This window comes from Saimiri boliviensis, chromosome 19 (assembly GCF_048565385.1).
Source record: "Saimiri boliviensis isolate mSaiBol1 chromosome 19, mSaiBol1.pri, whole genome shotgun sequence".
NCBI classification, from domain to species: Eukaryota; Metazoa; Chordata; class Mammalia; order Primates; family Cebidae; genus Saimiri; species Saimiri boliviensis.
In genome coordinates this window covers 14,867,683-14,889,374 of record NC_133467.1, presented here as the reverse complement: position 1 = coordinate 14,889,374, position 21,692 = coordinate 14,867,683, and the positions used below count along the sequence as shown (strand labels likewise).

Sequence of the window (21,692 nt, the reverse complement as noted above, 5' to 3'; positions counted from 1 at the left end):
AGAACAGTAAATTTACATTTTTCCTCTTCTATCCTTTGTGCTCTTGTTGTGATACTTTTAGTTCTTACGTTATCTACCTCTTAATGCATTGTTATTTTTGCTTTAAAAACGTTTGAATAAAAATAGTATTTTAATACTAAAAATATTTGAAACATAAAAGCCAAATTTTAAGAGATTAAAAAAGAAAAAACTTGTTTACCCATGCTTACTAGCACTACTGATGCTCTCCAATTCTTTGTGTTTAGATTTCTGTCAGTATAATTTTCTTTCTGCTTGGAAAATTTTAACATAACTCTCTAAGATAAATCTGCTGGTGGTATGTATTCTTAGCTTTTATTCATCTGAGAAAGTCTATTTGTCATTTTCATTTTGAAATACTGTGTTTCTGGGTACAGAATTCTATCTAGTTGGATAGTTTTTGCCCTCTTTTAGTGCTTTAGAGTTGTTATTCCATTTTCTTGTCTTCAGAGTTTCTGACAATGTCTATAATAATTCTTTGTTCTGTACGTAATGTGTTTTTTCCTGCTGTTGCTTTCAGGATTTCCTCTTTGTTTGGTTTTCCACTTTGATTGTATTATTACTTGGTGTAGTTTTCTTATTTTTTCTGCTTGGGATTCATTGAGCTTCTGGTATGTGGGTTTATAATTTTCATGAAATCTGGAAATTTTGTCTTCAAATATTTTTCTTCTTTGCTCTTCAAGGAGTACAATGACACCATTTTATACGGCTTGTTATTTTCTTGCAGGTTACTGGGGCTCTTTTTTTTCATTACAGTTCTCTTTTTTCCCCCACTGTGTGCTTCATTTTACATAGTTTGAATTGCTGTCTTCAAATTAGTTGATCTTTTCTCAACAATGTAATCTACTAATTCCATCCAGTTTATTTTTCATTCAGATGTTGCATTTTTAATCTTCAGGTTTTCCACATGGGTCTTTTAATATCCTCATTTCTTTTCATTATATTCATAATTTTTTAAATTGATATAAGCATATGTGTAAGGTTTACAACTTTTAGAGGGCTTGTCTAATTTTATTATCTGTGCCATTTCTGTTTTTTTCTGTTGATATTTTTTTCCCTGACATGATCATATTCTCCCACCACTTCACATGGTTGGTGACTTTTGACTGGATGTTAGACCACTGTGAATATTTCATTGTTGGGCTTTACATAGTAAATTACTTTGACTCAGTATGAAGATTTTGAGTTTTTGTTTTAAGCTGTATTAGAGTGGGTGCTATAGACTGAATTGTTTTCTTCCCATATTTATGTATTTAAGCCTTAAAGCTTCCAATATGATATTAGGAGATGGGGTCTTTGGGAAGTAATTAAAGTTGGATGAGGTTATGAAGGTGGGGTCCTTATGATGGGATGAATAGCTTATAAGAAGAGACACTAGAGAGTTTGCTCTCTCTCCATGGGAACACCCTGAGAAAATGCCATGTAAGCACACGTGGCAAGAAGAAGGTGGCCATCTGCAAGTGAGAAAGAAAGTGCTCACCAGGAACCAAACTGGGTGTTAGAGGTCGAATATCTCTTATCTGAAATGCTTGGTTGAGTATCCCTTATCTGAATATTTGAATATGCATAATGAGATTTCTTGGAGATGGGATCCCAGTCTAAACAAGGAATTCATTTGTGTTTCATATGTACCTTACACACATAAGCCGAATGCAATTTTACACAATATTTTAGATAATTTTATGCATGTAACAAAGTCTTGAATGTGTTTTGACTGTGACTCATCACATGAGGTTGGGTATGGGATTTTCCACTTGTGGCATCATGTTGCTTTGAAAGATAGGGATTTGGGAGCATTTTGAATTTCAGATTTTTGAATTTGGATGTTCAGCCTTGAACTTTTCAGCCTCTGGAACTGTAAGAAAATTTCTGTCATTTAAGCCATGCAGTCTATGGTATTTTTATGGCAGCCTGAGCAGACCAAGACCACAGGTCCAGAACAGCCCTTCAGTCTAGGGCTAATTTAGCCCCACCACAGAAGGATTACCTTTCTAAGGATTGACTCAATGTATTACCAAGTAATCCTACCTCGTTTTTAGCCCTGTGTGAGCTCGGAATATAGTTCAGCCTATTGCTTCTTGTTTGTTTCTCCAGCCTCAGAGAACTTCTCCCTAGCTGCACAGATGAGTACTCATCCAGAAACTTAAGGGAGTTCTTCTGCAGATCTCTGGAGCTATTTTTATGCCACTCCTCCTTTTCCATACTCAGCCCTGCAAATTTTAGCATCCTTGTCATCTCAAAATCTGTCTCCTCAATTCATCTAGACTGCCAGGCTCTGTTTATGTTACTTCTTCCTACACTGTATCCTGACAGCTCTCCAGACTGTAAGGTGGGTGGTGTGGAGGGGTTCAAGGCTTACCTCTCAGTTCTGCATTGTTATTCAACAGCTCTGAATTACTGTTTCATACATTTTCCCGATTATCTAGTTACTTAGGGCAGAAAATTGGGAGCTATAACTTTTATTTTAAATGGTGAAAATAATTCTTAATACAGAAAACTCAGCCTAAAAAAGTTAGTCTTACTACCAAGAAAGAGTGTTCACTTCTGTTGCTTTCATAGTAATTTTCCTATTTATAGATTATTTTGATTTCTTTTGACATTTCCTATGTCAAAGAAGCCTGAAACCAGCCTGTTTATCTTTCTTTGTAGGTAAGCTGACTAACTGCATGCTTGTCAAATTCTTTTTTTTTTTCTTTTAATTGTAATTTAGGTTCTGGGGTACATGTGCAGATCATGCAGGATTGTTGCATAGCTACATACATAGTAAGGTGGTTTGCTGCCTTCATCCCCCCATCACCTATGTGAAATTCAGAAAGATTACCACGAATTGTTCCGTGCGCTCTCATTGTTTTCATAAAGGAAATCATTTTTAAAAATGATTTTTTAAACTGCACTACAGAAAAGTATCAATAAATGCTTTAACTCAAAGTTTGTGTCTCTTTTTTAAACTTTCTGATTATGTAACTCTGAGGATTCTGTGTGGTTATTAACTCAAATGTCAATCCTTGAAAAATGGTTAAGCACAAAATTTTTTTCTCATCAAAAAGCTAAACATAGTCTTAGTTGTCTTAACTATTTCACATCCATTTTTGATTACTGACAAAGTTGATTTTTTAAAAAACATTTTTATTACTTTTAAGTTCATTTTAATGTTTTTTAAGACAAGTCTCTCCTGGTTAGTCTGTTTTCAGACTTTTTTCCCTGAAAATCTAGATTTTTTTTGTAAGTTGCAAAGTTTTAATGAGATTTCTTAGAATTTAAAGTTTTTGAAGAGATTTTAGGCATTTTGTTAAGTGTATTCGTTCAATAACATGGTAGTTCTCTATTCAGGTATTAATCTTATGCCTTTCATTGCAGATACATAATTTTCTTTATTAGAGTTTGGCACATTTCTTGAAATTGAATTCTTAGATATCGTATGTTATGATACTTTTTTTTTTTTTTTTTTGAGATGGATTCTCACTCCGTTGCCCAGGCTGGAGCGCAGCAGTGCAACTCGGCTCACTGCAACCTCTGGGTTTAAGCGATTCTCCCACCTTAGCCACCCAATTAGCTGGAATTTACAGGTGTGTGCCACCACACATGGCTAATTTTTGTATTTTTTGGTAGAGATGGGGTTTCATCATGTTGTCCAGGCTGGTCTCGCATTCCTGACCTTGAATACCTGCCCCGGCCTCTCAAAGTGCGGATTAAGGCATGAGCCACCACGCCTGACCAGTTGTGATACTGTTTTTGCCATTATTCCAAGTGCTCATAGTTCACAAGGAAAGAAGTTGACTATTAAATATTATTTTGAAACTACCTCAGCAAACTTGGTCATTTCAATAGTTTTCCCATAGGTTTTCCAAGTAGACTAGCCTGTCATTTATGAACAGTAGATTTGCTGTGCCCTTTTCAGTAAAGTTCTTATTTCCGTTTTCTGAATTTATTGTGCTAAAAGTTCCAGAAAAAAATTAAAGAATTGTAATGTATATTTCTTTTTCAGAAGCTTTTCACTGTTTAGAATTTAGCAGGAAGATTCTACCTTTTAACTGTGAGAGCTAGGCAATAACGAATGCGGAGCTGTGGACATTTGCTCATGACATGACTCCAAGCTGAGGAGTGAGAGAGATGCAGATATACATTATTCTGTATTTTCTTTGAGTTTCATCCTGAGTTTTGCAGCTCTAATAATTTCTCATAGATGCAGCCTAATGACCACATCTTACTTGCAGTTGAAGTTTTTGCAACCAGAACCATTTAAATCTTGTTCTGAGAGGGGTTTCTAATTCCTCAACTATGTATTTTAATTTATGGTAGGACAAATACTACATAGTTATGAGAACTCACATAATCCTATTTTCAAAAAGTCAAGTATTCCATTGCTTCAAAAGTGTGGATCTAGTAGTTTGCTAGGTGTTCCATCAAAACTCTACAACTTTGTGTTTTTGTATGCCTATAAAAATAACATTAACGAAGTGTAAACTTTTCTCTTTTTGATCATCTATATCTTTTGTTGTTCCATAGTGAACATGCATTATTTTTGTCATAAGGAAATATTATTAAAAAGAAAAAAAAAGTTTTTCCTTTGTAAAACGAGGATCAGAATGTCTTCATTTTCCTCCTGTAAGAGAAACAGGCTGGCTTGGCCATCTGTATTCCACCCCTGCCCATTGCTTTATTTCACAAAGCAATTTGTTAAAACAGTTTAAGGCCTCTTTTGAAAAGCATTCAGTTTTCTTTATTTTGACTTCTTGAGAGGGAATGTAGAGGAGAAATGAAAATTTTAATGGGTGGATTATAGGCATATGGATTTAGCTATATTTTCTAGTGGGTGAAGCCTCAGATGCTGTGTCCAGCCCCGGTCATCAGAATTTTTTGGATTGTGTGTAGTTCTAAACCCTATATTACTTTGCTTTCCATTAATAGGTATTTACCTTTAAGAGTAGCGATTTGTCAACGAACAGAGATCTGGTGTTTCTAGGATCTCTAGCCTTAATATCATTTAAGAGTACACCCTCACGCCAGGTGCAGTGGCTCATGTCTATAATCCTAGCACTTTGGGAGGCAGAGGTGAGCACATGACTTGAGGTCAGGAGTTTGAGACCAGTCTGGCCAACATGGTGAAACCCCATCTTTACTAAAAATACAAGAATTAGCTGGGGTGTGGTGGTACATGCCTGTAGTCCCGGCTACTTGGGAGGCTGAGACAGGAGAATCACAAACCCAGGAGGCAGAGGTTGCAGTGAGCTGAGACTATGCCACTGCACTGCAGCCTGGGCAATACCCCATTCTACTAATTCCTTGCCCCCTGTCTTACAGATTCAAAACCTTATTGTAACATTTACCACGAGATTAAAGTAGGTAAACTTGGACTTAAAAAGAAATATCTTCTCATCTAAACAAAATCAGGGTGGTCTTAATTTGCACCTAACTCTTAATTTGTACCTAAACAATTGATAGTTTTTACATGAATTAGATGCTATGTTTTGGCATTGCATATAAGAAGTGAAACATTTTATTTCACTTGATAACCTGACTCAGCTGTAGTTCAAGAGTATCTTTGATAAATAATTGGATATATTAACAATTATCGGAAGGAGCTATTCTGTGGGTTAATCAGTGCAATTCTCTGGGGGTTATATTCTCTGGCCAACTCTGAGTAGCTTTTCAGTAGCTATTTTCCCACAAGTTCAGATGAAGTATTTAGTATGGCAAATCAAATTCTGTACTGCCTGGCTTTTAGTCAAATAAGTCAGACCCTACATAATCCTATTTGTAAGATCTTAGTTCTGGCTGCTCTAATAAGCTACCACAAACTGGGTGGCTTGTAAACAACAAAACATGTATTTTTCAACGTTCTTAAAGGCTGAGAAGTCCAAGATCATGGCTCTGGCACATAAGGTGTCCCGTGAAAGCCTTCCTCCTCATTTATAGATAGAAGTCTTTTATTTTGTCCTCACAATTCAAAAGAGACAAGGAATCTCATCAAGGCCTCCCTTAGAAGGGCAATAATCCCCTTCACGGGGGACTTTCTCTCATGACCTAATCACCTCCCAAAGGCTCCACCTCCTAATACTATCACCTTAGGGGTTAGGATTTCAACTTAGGGGTTTGGGGAGTGAGGGGTAGAGAGGGATAAACCTATACAATAGCATATACCTGACAAATATTTAAGCAGTTGAAAGCATTGCTGGATCACAAAGATCCAGTTTTGTGATCTTTGTAAGAAATGTATTAATGTTTTCTCATATGGCCAAAAGGTCTGAAGTATATTCATCTGAGATGTAACTTCTGTTTCTTTTTGCTTTTAGCCTTGTACATCCTCTTTCTAAAATGCTTTCTTCACTAGATAATGCCTCTAAATTATCCAGGTGTCTGTTTTTAAATTTTTTTATTACAAAAGTAATACAGATTCATTACAGAAAACTTGAAATACAGAAAACACAAAAGAAAATAAAAATTACATGTGTATTCCTATCACATGAAAATTTGACTTAAAAAAATTAAAATCATTCTGGTTCTTAGTTTGTGACCTTTTTTTTTTCTCTCATGCATTGTGAATGTGCCACATTATTAAATATTCTAATGCAATATAATTTTAAATGATAGTATGAATGTGCCATAATTTAACTTGTAACCTAAGTTGGGCATTTGCTCTATTTTCAGTTTTTGCGATTAAAAATAACCTTATGGTGAAAATCTTGCTCAAGTTTGCACACATCTCTATTACTCCACAGGATAAATTTCTAGATGAGCCATCACTGATTGAAAGGAATGTTTACTTTTATGGCTTATTCTGTATATGGTTAGGTTGTCATTCATAAGAGTTGTTACAGTTGACACTTGCATAGGATGTGTGTGTGCTCCTTTACTTGTGCGTTTGCTAGTACTCAGTACAAATAGACACTTTCTTTCAGAGATTCCTCCCCACCCACCCGCATTCCCGTTCTGATACCTTCAGGCATATTATTCTTTTGTGACACTCGAGGGAAGGGGGTTTAAAAATATTTTTAGTTGATGAGTAAAAATTTTACATATAGTGTACAAGTTGATGTTTTGATGTATGTTTGCATTGTGGAATGGCTAAATCAAGCTATTTAACATATACTGCCTCGCATACTTGTCATTTTTTTGTGACAAGAACACTTAAAATTCACTTTTAATTTTCAAATACACAATATACTGTTAAGTGTAGTCAGCATGATATGTGATAGATCTCTTGAACTGACTCCTCTTAACTGAAATTTTGTGACTTTTGGCCAACATCTTCTTAATCCTCCTACCCTTTAGTGTCTGGTAACCAGCATTTTACTCTGTGTCTACAAGTTGAACTTTTGTGTACTTCCCATATAAGTGAGATCATGTGGACTCTGGGTTTTTTCACTATATTTATGATAATTGTAATTAAATATATATGATTGATTCAGGTTTAGCTCTGTGAGTTCTATTACGACAAGGACCTTATCTAGTCTATTTACCTCTCTACAGTGTGAAGCACATAGTATGATCTCAATACATATTTGTTGAATGAATAAACGGGTATTTTTAAAATTTTGTAATTTGATGAGCAAATAACTATGTCTGTTAATGTGTATTTGAGGTTGAGCTTTATGCTTTAATTGGCTACATAGTCTTTTTTATTGCCTATTCATGTTTTGGCTCATTTTTCTGAAGAGAGTAGCTTTTTGATTTAAAGCTCTTTCTCTTTGGTCCTGTAAGCTCCTATCTGAATATAGCTTATTTTGTCACTTTCCATCTTCATTTTCCAGTTCTGTCTCATTCACTTAATTTATTGCCCATTCTTCATGTTTGGTATATAAGCATCTGAGACTAAAAGCATTGTTGAAATCACTGATTACCTCCCAGTCTTTCTTCTTTCTCCCGCATGATGACTTCTGCTCTCTATAATTATAGATATCCCCAACTTTTCCTGGAATTAAAGAAAATCTCCACCCATTCAGTTTAAAGTCACCTTAATTTAGACATTTTACTTGAGAGAAACTTTTTTTTTCACTTTTTTCAGAAGCATTCTATTCCTAGCTAAAAGCTCACCATTTTGCTATATTAAATCAAAGATTGGCAAACATGTTCTCTAGCAGATTACATAGTAAATATTTGAGGACCTTGTAGGCTAAATGTTCCCTGCATCTACTAAACACTGTCCTTATAGGACAAGAGCAGCCATAGGCATTATATGAATGACAGACTATGGCTGTGTTCCAATAAAACTATGGACAAATGACCCTTGTCATAAGCCATGATTCAGAGAGACACAACAAGTCTGTAATCGCCATCCTGCCATTTACCTCCCAGTTTTCCAAACTCTTAAAATTGATTAAAAACCAGAAAAGCCTACCTTTCTGTTTCACAGTACTTTCGTTTCTCACGTAGAATTTGAGGTCCTTGAGGCTATTTCTCTGGTCTCCTCATTCACCCCTGTAGAATCGGTAATGCCTTCCTCTCCACTGTCTTTCCTAATTTCTGCATATTCTACCTTTGTCATATCCTGTCTTTTGTGTTCTCTTTCGGTACCCTAGTTAAAACTCTTGCCTAGAGAGTTGCAGTGGTTTCCTAACTGGTTGTCCACCCATCCAATCAGATTTTCTGTTGACAGATTATAGTTCTGAAAATCTGCCTCCTTTGCTAAAAATCTCTAATAGGAGTATCTCTGTTTTTGCCTCTATAACCAAGAAAACTCCTTAGCTTGGCATTGAAGTTATTCCATAATATAACATTAATCCACGTTTTTAGTTTTTTTTTTTTTTCACTTTTTTCCCAATGCCTTAGGCAAACTATTTTGTTCAGTTTCCTTTATGAAATTCCTTCCACCTTCGGTTTTCTCTCTACCTTGTCTCTGCAGAATTCTCCCCATCCTGCAAAGTCCTTCTAAAAGGAAGCCTTCTGTATGTTTATAGCTTAATAACACAGACAGCCTTAGGTTATAGATGCTTATGTGTTGATCTCACTTTTCTACTTAATTATAAGTGCCTTGAGAGGAATTACGCTGTCAAAGGTAATCTTTTTTTTTTGGTCCCTGAAACGCTTAGCACAGTGATAATCTAATAAGTTATTGTTATTGAGTCTGCAAATAGTCAAAGAATGGTTCAGATAGGAAAGATCAGTTATCTTCAGAAAGATTATACTGTTCATGGGGAAAGCTTTACGAAATTATTTCATGGCAACTACAGAAGAAATGTGAAGAATCCAAGACCAAGGGCTAGAACCTTTTGTTAAAGCTAATGATGTAATCCCAGATATCTAATCCTCTCCTTCCCAGACCTATGGAAATGCCCAAGAAAATGTGAAAATAGGGAAAATCCCTCAGAAGTTTGGTAGGGAGCCATGCACTTACCAAAACTTGGAGGGATTTCTGCTGAATGTTGTGCAAGTGATATTGGATGGAAAGAAGAATAGTCAGTGCCAGAGGGAGAATCCTGCCAGGGTGAGCGCTGCTTGCTGGAGGAGCGGGTAAGGGTCATGCTCGCATCACGTGTCAGGTGTTATGTTGTGTACTCTATGTGCCTCACCACATTTAGTTTTCTTGTCAGCCTTGTGAGAGATGGAGATTATCTTCATTTTTCAAGTGAAGAAACTGAGACCTAAAAGGTCACACAGTTTGTAAGTGATGTCAGGCCAAGTAAGAGTAAGAAGACCTAAAGAAATGGCTTGGAAGGAAAAAGTATTCATAGTGATTGTGTCTGGGTGGTAAGATTTTCAGCAATTGGTATTTTTCTTTATATCTTTGTGACTTCCTTTTTTTTTCTTTTTACATTGAGTTATCAACTTTAAGGTTGATTGAACATAACTCCATGATCTTTAACTCTGCTTTAGTTCTCCAGCTGCAGCTCTTCACTGGACCTTGGCTAAACAGATATGTCCCCTGCTACTTTCCCATTTACACCCTGCTGTCCTTCCAGCTTACTTTTTAATTATTCCCATGCATGATCATTTTACTTTAGTGGGGACTCTGTATGCCATTGGCTTCTCTCTACTAAAATCCTCAGACTCCTACTGTCTTAACTCAGTTTCCTCCTGTCCTGACTTCCTACCTGCTAAGTTTATATTATCATCCAGTATTTCCTGAACATCATTTTTCCACTTTTTCTACTTTCTTAAATGTCTGACCTCCCTCCTCTTTCCTTCTGCTTTCAGGAGTGGGCCTTGCTTCTGAACTGACAGAGAATGCAGGAGCTATCAGATAGTAACTCTCTGTACCTTCTGACTCCACGTTCACAGAGCCTTTCTGTGTACCCTACCTTTTCTCCCCCTCCCTTTGCTTCTATCACAACAGAACTTTTCCTTCCTGCCCTTTACGGCCAGTTGTCCCACCATCTGGTGACATTCCACCATCCCATCTCTTCCCTGCATTAGGCGTTCATTGAGTGTGTTTTTAATAAATATGGAATACTTTTATAAGTAGAAAATTTATAAGTAGAAAAAGGTAACAAAAGTTCGTTCTGGGTAAGAGTATGGGATTGAGTAATAGACTCTAGAATAATTGTTAGAGAATGTTAGCCCAGAAAATTCCTCAGCATTTAGTTTCATAGTGATTCTGTCTACTCTAAGTGTATTTTATATGGTATGAAATATTACAGTTCCTCTAAAGAACAGTATTTTGTCTATTTAATTGCAGTACATCTCCTTTTATAGATTTTTTTTCTTTACATATTGTTTAGATCTACCTTTGACTGTTTTTGGGCAGGAGGACTGCGACTTGACTTTTTTTTTCTTTTTTCATAGCTGGAGAACACATTCAAATCAGTTATTGCACAAATTGGACCTGGAGGAACTATCAGTCCAGAACTAAAACATAAGATAAAATTTGTGAGTAATTTCTGTTTCTGGGAAATAATTGATTTATAAATATATATGTATTTTGTGGTTGAGTTATTTACATCTAATCTTTTCTAATATACTGCAAACTAAGTGACACTTTTTTTAGAATAAGAAACAAAATACATACTCCTAAAAATTTTTAATGTAGTCCAGGCTTAGTGGCCCATGCCTGTAATCCCAGCAGTTTGGGAAGCTGAGACAGGCGAATCATGAGGTCAGGAGTTCCAGACCAACCTGGCTAACATGGTGAAACCTCATCACTACTAAAAATATAAAAAATTAGCTGGTGTAGTGGCGGGCGCCTATAATCCTAGCTACTCAGGAGGCTGAGGCAGGAGTATCATTTGAACCTGGGAGGCGGAGGTTGCAGTGAGCTGAGATCGTGGCACTGTACTCCTGCCTGGGTGACAGAGTGAGACTTCATCTTAAAAAAAAATTAACATATAACTATTTAGCAGATAAGTTCTTCCAGGAGTCCTCTCTTCCTTTCCTTCTTTCCTTCATCCCCACAGATCACTGTTGACAAATAGTTCAAGATCTTTCCCAATACCAATTTAATACATGTCCATTAAATATTATTCCAGTATGTGGTATTCCATCATGTTGATGCACTCTTTCATGTAGAGATCCATGATTAATTAAAGTTTTGCTGTTTTTATCTCTGGCCATGAAAAAAATGCTCCAGTTGATGTCCATGGACATTTTTCTAGAAGTGGAATTGCTAGTCAGAGGTATCATGTTTTGATTATAAATGTTACTAAATTGCCCTCTAAAATGTTCGAACAAATTTATACTTGGGATCCATGAGGCCCACATGTTGGTGCGCCAGAATGTGGGGAATCCATGAGCCCTACACGTTGGGTGCCAAACGTAGGGATCCATGAGCCCCCACATTTGGCACCAGAATGTAGGGATCCAGCCCTACGTCACTTGTGGATACCCTGAGTTCGATGGCGACAAAGGAATGAGAAAAAGACAGATTAAAAGAGATAGTGGGACCAGGGGACCATCACTTTATTACTCTGGCAGTAAAGGCCCCGAGCTCTGATCATCCACTCTATTTATTTGGTTACAATCACTTTGATCCATAGGGTAGGGGTGGAGTGACGGTGGAGTGAACCAGTGAGCCGGAACTGGTGTGTCATTCTAAGGATTGATAACAGTGGCAGTTTGGGAGTTTTGCAAAACAAGAACATGTGGTTATCTTTAACTTATCTATGTGCAGCTGGTGGAACTCAGGCCTTACAAGGAGCCTACAAGTCTGCCTATGCCATAGTGCTACAAAGAGGTTTTATGTCCTTGAGCATGTCTTCGGTAGCAGAGCCTAGGTCACCCTGCACTGGAACATGAAGCATGAAAAGGCCTTTCTCCTCAGAGGCCTCCTGTGGCCTTCAGCAGTTTGTTGTTCTTTGTTTATATGTTACTCATAACCAATTTATGTAGGCACTCTGTAAGTCCTTTCTCCTTTGCTGATTTTCCCAACAGTACTCCCACTGACAAGTGTTACTATCCAATCATGTTGTTTTGGTTTATTTCTTTTGATTTTTACATTAAGCATCTTTTCATATGCTTAGTGGTCACGTATATATTTTACGTGCATTACCTGTTCATGTCGTTGCTCTTATTTGTTTTGCCTTACTAGTAAGTGAAAACTCTTTGGTGTTATGTATTGAGCCAAAGAGTTATGTACACTTAAATTTTTGGTGGGAGCTGTTAATCCTGATTTGAGTAATCCAGGTTCTATTACAGCTTGTACTGCCTTATATTATTCCATTTCAACTGTCGTGATTTTACTACGAGAGATGCAAAAACCTTGATGTGTTTAGGCCTTGATTTTTGTTTGTTTGTTTGTTTGTTTAGGCACTTGAGCAAGTATGCAATAATTACTTGTTAAAGGATGTTCAATATGACCTTTTTTTAAGAGACAAGGTCTTACTCTGTCACCCAGGCTAGAATGCTGTGGTACAATCATAGCTCACTGCGCCACCAACTCCTGGGCTCAAGGAATCCTCTCACATCAGCCTCCTGAGTAGCGGGGACTACAGATACATGCCACCACACCCAGCTAATTTAAAAAGTTTTATAGAGACAAGGTCTTGCTATGTTTCCCAGGCCTGTCTTGAACTCCTGGACTTGGACATTCTCCCACCTCAGCCTCCCAAAGCCCTGGGATTACAAGAGTAAATACAACTTTTTTTTTTTTTAATGGTACCAAAAATTAGAGAAAAATTAGGCATTGATTTTAAAGGATTAGTTACATATCAATAGCGGATATTCTCTAAACTAGGGAATGTCACGTAGCTTATAAGAAAGTTCATGTGTGTCTCAGTTTATATGGAAGTTTCTCCTTGACATGTTGTTGGACTTTAAAAACAGGTTTTATAGAATGGCATGTTTAGAATTGTTCTTTCATGTAAAATTATGAATAACGTATGTGCACACATAAGGAGTTTCTGAAAGGATATTTCTCTGAATGCAGTAATGGCTGCCTTTGGGTCACAGGATTTTGAAATAATTATTACTTTTAATTTTTCCAAAGTTTGAATTAGACTTCTATATAAAATATATCTGGAAAAATTAAGAAAACAAAGATTTTTACACTTTATTGGGATAGAGTAAATCTGCTTTCAGGATGTTATCCTAAAAATCATTGAACAAGTGTGCAGAACTCAAGCAAGAGGATAATCATTGCTATATTTGTCATGAAAAATAACAAACAAAATAGAGAATCAAACAAATTTAGGTGTTTTTAATATTTTGAAAAATCTGTGGCCAGTAAAAATGTTTATCTGTTTTTACTGACAAGGAGAGATGTCTTTAGTATCATATTTAAAAGCTGGTTATAGAAATATTGACCTTATTTTAATATTAAATACACATTTTTTATGTACATATGGATAATGCTGTCTATGGATCTTTTATTTTTGATTAACTTTATTTTCCTAAGTTTTCTATAGTGTTCATTGCATTTCTTTTCTAACAATTAAAATGCTTAAAATTGTGCTATAGAATGTTTTATGTGAGCTAAGCTAAATGTGTTGGCTTAAAGAAGTGCAGGAATTTCTGGAGAGTTGTGGCATTGCAATATCGTGTAATAATGGTTTCTCAACTCTGGAAATGTTCGAAATCACAGTCTCTTTTGTTATAATGTTTTTTAAAACTGGAAACTTATTTTTTTAAAAACCGTGTAATATGACTAAAATTCATTTAATAATGTTATTTTTATGTTTGTTAATTTGTTTATATAATTTTAATATTTTGTCAGTCAGCATTTCAGTTGTGTCTATATTGTATTTCACTTTTTATTTATTAGGTTGTATCTAAGTTCCCAGAGGGTTTGTTTATTTCTAAACTGCTTGGAGAGTATGAGGTAAGTGTTTTGTTTCTCCCCAACCCTGATTTTTTAATGGCTTATATTTCTTGTGAAAGATGGAAATTTTGTGGCTGTTCTGTGGATTATCCAGGTCTATGTTCTAAAACAGAAACATTTTGTTTTGCGTTTTAGTATCTTTATTATGAGAGTTGAGAATATGATCTTTAACAAATACTTGATTATGCATAGGAAGGATATTTTTGCTAACTGTTATTATTAGAATAAAGATTATCTTGTTAATGTTGACAATATTATAACAAGTGTCATTGGGGATGCAGAGAAGCAGAATACCTCATACACTGCTTGTGGGACAAAACGCTTTTAGAGAGCATTTTTCATTATCAAAGTTGAAGGTATGCACCCTCAGGGATCCAGTAGTTCCACTTTAACGTATGCACTCTAGAGAAACTCTTGCACATGTATACATGAAGACATACGAAGAAGTGCACAGCACAGCATAGGAACAAATGAGAGACAAATCGTCATCAGTAGGATAATAGGTAAATAGAGATTGACATTTATACAATGGGATTGTATGTAGTAGTATAAAATAAATCTACAACATGGATCATTTTAAAAACCATAATGTTGAGTGAAAAAAGTCAAGTTGCAGAATAATTCACATAATGCCATATTTCCCGTTTTTAAAAAGATAAGTCTTATATTAGATGTGTGCCAGGCTCTATCCGGAGCATCTTTCATGTGGGCATATGTTCATTTTGTTTTCACAACAAATAGAGGCACAGAAAAGTAACTTGCATAAGCATTAGACTTCCAGTAATAGGTGGAGACAAGATTTGAACCTGGGCAGTCTGGCTTCAGAATCCTAACTCTTTACTATGCGATGAAAACTATAATATATTTACAGGTAAAAAAAAAAATAGATATTGTAAGATAGTGTAGCATAATGGTTAAGATACATAATTCTATGTGTTATCTTATAGACATAAAATATGTTAGTTCAAGATATGTTCAATATGTTCGTTAAAAGTTTTGTGAGGTTTAAATGACTTAAAAATAAGGCACTTGGTACAGTGTGTGGCACGTAAGCTCTGCTCAGATCTCTGCTGACCTTTGAACTGCATGTGCTTGGGGCACACATAGAGCAGCCTCTGTTCTTTTAAGGGTAAAAAGAACTGAAGATACTTCAGCTCTTGCCTATCACAGGGTGGCAGATATTGGGTTAAATTCTGCCAAACTTAAATCAAAAACAATACTCTCCAAAGGAGGGTAAAGGATTCCAGAGTCTCTACAGTACATCTATCATGATGCCTAGAATACAAACCAAAATTACTGGCTGTAGTAAGAAGCAAGAAAATGGGATCCCTTGATAAAGAGAAGGTGATCCATGGAAACTGTCTCTGAGATGATGCAGATGTAGAAGTTAGCAAAAAAGGTTTTAAATTAACTCTTATAACCTTATGGAGGATATAAAGGAATATGTATTCAGAGTAAATGAGCAGGTAAGATACTTCAGTGCAGAAAAAGAAACTATAAAAACCAAGTGATTTTCATAACTTAAAATATCTGAAGTAAAAAAATTCACTAAGAACAAATTGGAAATGGCAGAAGAAGGCTTTAGTAAACTTCAAGACAGATCAATAGAAATTATCCAGTTTGAAGAACAGAGAAGCAAAACAGAACTTGAAAGACCTGGGGTCTGTAGAATAATACCAAATGGTCTATTATATCTATTCATATAATTGGAGTCCCAAGAAAGCACAGCAGAAATATATTTGAAAAAATAATGGCCCCGTATTTTCCAAATCTTGTGAAAGAAGTTTATAAATCTAAGAAGCCCAGAAAACCCCAAACAAATAATAGAAAACTTTACATAGGCACATCATAGTAAAAATGCAGAAAACCAATTATAAGTAGAAAATTCTGAAAACAGCCAGAGAAAAAATAACACACTTCATACAGAATAGAGATACAAATAATGACTGACCTCTCATTAGTAGCAATGCTAGAAGACCGTGGAATGACATCTTTAATGTACTCAAAAGCACTGTTAACCCAATATTTTATATACAGTGATAATATCAAGTATGAAGATTAAATAGACATTTTCAGATAATCGGAATTTCAAGCAGACTGTTTCTTTAAGAATGCTGAATGACATTCTTCAGGCTGAAGGAAAAATGCCAGATAGGAACTTTAATCTTCAGGAAGGATTGAACAAAGGATATAGTAAATATGTGGGCATATATAAAAGACTGCCTTTTTTGATCACTTAAAATATATGACTGTTTAAAGCAAAAATTACAGCTTTAAATAATTGAGTTTATAATATGAAAATGTAATGGATATGAAAACTGCTGAATAATGAGTTAAGGGGCAGTACCTGGAACTCTAGGGTTGTAAGATTCTTATATTTTATTTGAAGTGGGACAGTAAGACTGAAAAGTTAAGGATGTACGTTGGTTTTGCTGGTTAATTCTGTAAAACATTTAAGGAATAAATTACATTAATCATACACAGATTGTTTCTTAAAATAGCAGAGAATACTTCCCAACTCATTTTTTTTCCCCCTTTAAGAGAGAGTCTCACTGTCACCTAGGCTGGAGTACAGTGGCATGCTCTTGGGTTACTGCAGCCGTGAATTCCTGGGCTTAATTAATCCTCTTGTCTCAGCCTCCCAAGTAGCTGGAACTACAGACATATGCCACCATACCCAGCCAATTAAAAATTTTGTTTTAGAGGAAGGGTCTCACTGTGTTGCCCAGGCAGGTTTTTAACTCCTGGCCTAAAACAATCCTTCCACCTCAGCCTCCTAAAGTGCAGGGATTACAGGCATAAGCCACCATGCCTGGCCTCCCCAACTCATTCTGTGAAGACACTGTCCTGCTACTAAAGCTTGACATAGACATTACAAAAAGCCAATTAGATCATGTTTCTTATAACATGGACATAAAAATCTATTACAAAACAATAGTAAATTGAATTCAGCATTCCCTGAACAAGAGGGGGTTTCTCCTAAGAATGCAAGGTTGGAGTAACATTTCAAAGGAATTAAGGTAATTACCATTTTAACAGAATAAGAAGGAAGAAAAGCCATGTGATTATTTTGGTAGATTCAGGAAAAGAATTACCAAAATTTAATACCCATTCACAATTAAAATTCTGAAAAAATAGAATAGAAAAAATAGAAAAGAAGTTCCCCATTCCAATAAGGGGCATTTGTGAAAACCTATTAATATACTTGTCATACTTAATGATGAAACACTGAACAGTTCCCCTTTAAAATCTAGAACAAGGCAAGTATATCCAGTCATACTGCTTTTATTCAGCATTGTATTGCAAGTTCTAACCAGTGTAATAAGAAAGGGAAATAAAAGGCATGAAAACCAAATAAATAAATAAATAAATAAAAATAAAACTTTATTTTTAGAAAACATGGTTGTTCATGTAGAATATACTAAGGAATCTGTGAAAAAGCTACTAGAACTAGTTTATTAGGTCAAAGATACAAGGTTAGTATACAGAAATCAATTGTACTTTCATATGTAAGTAGTAAATCATTGGAAATTGGAATTATAAAAATTCTGTTTATTACAACGTCAGATTATTTGGAAATGAATTTAACAAAAGAAACAAATCATCTACACTGAACATTGTTGAGAAGTTGAAGCCTAGTAAATGGAGAGGTGTAAACCTACTCATTGGTGAGAAGACTCACTATTGTTATTAATGTATAGATTCAATATAGTCCCCATCATAATTCTTGCAGGCTATTTGTAGATAAACAAATTCATGAATTTGTCTCTCCTTACAGTGCATACATAGGAGATCCTCCCGTATGCACTGAAGTAATTTTTGAGAGGCGCCAAAGGAATTCAATAGGGATAAGAGTATTTTCAGCCCCAGGCCTGATGGCTCAGGTCTCTGTAACCTCAGCACTTAGGGAGGCTAAGATGGAAAGATTAAAGCCAGAAGTTTGGAAAAATATTTTCAACATATGATGCTGGAACAACTGAATGCAAGATGCAACTGAATACAAGAAAAAAGAATGAATCCCGACTCCCAACTTGACACTAAATTATTTACAAAAATTATTTCAAGATGCATCATAGACCTAAATGAAAAAATTGAAGCTCTAAAACTTCTAGAAGAATTAAAGTATATTAATGACCTGGACAGGCAAAGGTTTCTTAGGACACAGAAACAGTAATCAGTTGAAAGAAAACTGATAATGAGACTTCATCAAAATTAGCTTTTATTTAGGAAACCCCACTTAAAATCGAACAGACCACCAACTGGGAAGAAATTTTTACAGTAATAAATCTAACAAAGGACTTACATTCAGAATATTTAAAGACCAGTCTAAAGCTCCATAATAGAAAGCCAAACAAGTCTTTGTAAATGGCCCAAAGGTTTGAACAGACACTTGACAAATGCAGGTATGAGTGACTGATAAACACATGATAAACTCATATACATTTTTGGTACGAGTATAAAATGGTACAACTACTGTGGAAAATGTTCTTAAAATTTCTTATAAGTATATATTTATCCTTTGACCCAGAATTATACTCTCGGATACTTATTCAAAGTATGTGTCTCCAAAGACTTCCATGATAGTATTCCTACTGCTTTATCCATAGTAGCCACCCAAAACTGGAAATAACCCTACTATTCATCAATAAGGGAATGAATGAAGAAATTGTGGTATGTTTGTACAACAAAATACTATTCCACATTAAAAAGAAGTAAACACCTGATAAGTGAACAAGTGTGGATGAATCTGAAAAACAGGTGTTGCTGACGTAAGTCCCACACAGCAGAATATATACCACAGATTGTCTTTTATATGAAATAATACAATAGGCAAAGCTAATCTAGGGTAGAAAAAAAGTTTGTCTCTAGGGGTGACTGGAAAAGGCACAACTTTCTGGTTGATGGAAGTGTTCCATATCTTGAATAGGGGTTTGGGTTACCCAGTTTTGCATTTATCAGGGCTAATTGGTAAACTTAAATTGTGTGCATTTCACTGTATGTAAATTTTACCTAAAAGTGAACAGATACTGAATTCTAGTTAATGATGTGCATGCTGGCCTAGTTGAGGGTAAAGGGTACTGATGTCTACAGGTCACTTTGAAATGGGTATAAAAGATAAGATGGGTTGGTAGATGGATGGATACACAGATGACATAGCAAATATAGTGATAGAGTTCAGTATCCACTTCTTGTAACTTTTTCTGTGTTTGAAATTTTACATAAGAAAATCTTAGGAAAAAAAAACAAGGAAAGATAAAGATGATTCAGGAGAAAATGACAGGTATTAAACAGGCAAAGAAGAGGACAGAATGAGTAGTAAACTCTAGAATTCAAAGAAACCTTAGGGAAATGGAAGATTTGAGACTATATATTTGAAAGAGCACACTGTATTATATCTGATAGTATCAACTCGAAATGACCAATATCAAATTTCTAGAATTAAAGGAAAAAAAAAATTTCTGGGCATTTAAACAAAAACAGCAAGTGACTTATAAGGGAAACAAAAGTTGGATTATTAGACATTTTCACAGCAATATTTTATGCTAGGTGAAAAGAGAGAAACTTATTTTATATACTCAAAACATGAGCCAAGGAATCTCTAGCTAGCAAAACTGACTTTCAATTGCAGAGAGCCAGACAAGGTATTATCACCATGCAAGAATTAAGGATCTCTTGTTCTCATGAGCTCTTCTGAGGAATCTACTGGAGAATGAGCATCAGAAAACCAAAATCACACTAGAGAGACATTGATAAAAGAACTAAAAGTGAATGCCATTTGTGGAACTAAGATCAAATGAGGGTAAGAGGGGAGAGAATGTAGCATTTAGTGGCAATGTACTCTGCCAATGTAGACAAAGTACAGTTACACAAAATGGTGGAAGGAGAAATGGTGAGCATATGCAAAAGTATTTTGTTTTTATTATATTGGTGGTAGTATTCTGAGACCACTGTTGTATAATTTGGTATAAAGCAAATAATTAGGAGATGATTCATACTGTGTATACAAGGATATCCTAGTTACATAAATTGAGCTTGGAACATCTTGTCATATCAAACCAACAAGGAAGCTATTAAAAACTGGGGTCACTGGGAGGCAGAGTTTGCAGTGAGCTGAGATCTTGACATTGTACTCCAGCCTGGGCAACAAAGAGTGAAACTCCATCTCAGAAAAAAAAGAAAAAGAAAAAGAAAAATAGGTTCACATTAGAAGAGCTTAGGAATTCACTTGAAGAATTATTTCAGGCTACAATAAGAATAATAATTGCAGTATTTTGAAGCCCATCAAATATATTTAATTCTGTGAGTTTATATGATACTAAGAACGCTAATGACTCAACATAGAGGATGATAGAACTTATTCACTTTCTTTAAAATGGTAACTAAGAGAGCCAGTCACTTACTCTTGGCTTTCCTAAATGAGTTGCTATTGCTGGATAAGCAAAGAGCAGATGAGGGGAAGCATACATCTCTAGAGTGTTCCAAATGAAAAAGAATTGACAGAATGCTGCTGTGAAAACCCTCAAAGTAATGGATCTAGGAATTGACTAATAATGGCTCCTAACAACACCAATAAAGAGACGAACAGATGTTATGTGGCCCTCTTCGGAGCACAGTATCACTTACGGTATTGTCAAAGAGATCAAATATGAATCTCATCAAGCCTGGGGGGATATCCATTATGCTAATTTGCAGGAAATGTTTGTATTATAAGATTGTCAGACTTTGAGGAAACAAAATCATGTAAACAGGATATATACACATATTTGAAGGCATAACTCTAAAAAAAAGAATAAAGTTTGGTTGAAGCTGGAAGGAAAATACCGAGGGTGGGAGTAGAAATATATCAATTTCTTAAGGCAGTGTCTCACTGTTGCTCAGGCTGGAGTGCAGTGGTGCAATCATAGCTCACTGCAGCCTCAGTCTCCCAAGTAACTGGGATTGCGGACACATGCTGTCATGCCCAGCTAAGTTTTTTTTAAAAAAAATTGTAGAGGCAGCGTCTCAAAATGTTGCCCAGGCTCATCTCAAACTCCTGGCCTCAAGCAGTCCCTCCTGCCTCAGCCCCCCAAACTGCTGAGATAACAGACATGAGTCACTTTTCCCAGCCCATCAATTTCTTCATTGCTCATAGTTCGGAGCCAATAAAGCAGAAAGCATAACAAAGGAATTAGGATAAAATATATCTGACATATTAATAAATTGATGAATCTTTTGAAAGAAACTGAGTCTCAGGATTAGATAGCAAAACTCAACTGTGTCATGTACTGATGCAGTAATTGAAAAAAGCAAGATGTTTCTAGTATATATAATCTCTTATGTTGAAGCATGTTTGAGTTTTGATAATTTCTGGAATGTTGTAACAAACTGACAATAATAGTTACTTTCAGGGAAGTGATTACTAGGTGACTGAGGAATTTTTTTTTTTTTGCCAATTAAACTGAAGTGTTTATTTTGAAAGTAGTTCCTGATTAAATTAACATCCTGC

At 35.5% G+C, this 21,692-nt stretch overlaps 1 protein-coding gene across 1 annotated transcript in view; it reads left to right on the top strand.

Moving 5' to 3' along the window:
• Positions 1–21,692, top strand: part of TDRD5 (tudor domain containing 5) — an 81,425-nt gene that overhangs the window by 13,251 nt on the left and 46,482 nt on the right. Inside the window, exons 4-5 of the mRNA XM_003925326.3 lie at positions 10,741–10,824; positions 14,150–14,206. Of these exons, the coding sequence (XP_003925375.2) occupies positions 10,741–10,824; positions 14,150–14,206 (141 nt within the window). The remainder of the gene's footprint in view (positions 1–10,740; positions 10,825–14,149; positions 14,207–21,692) is intronic.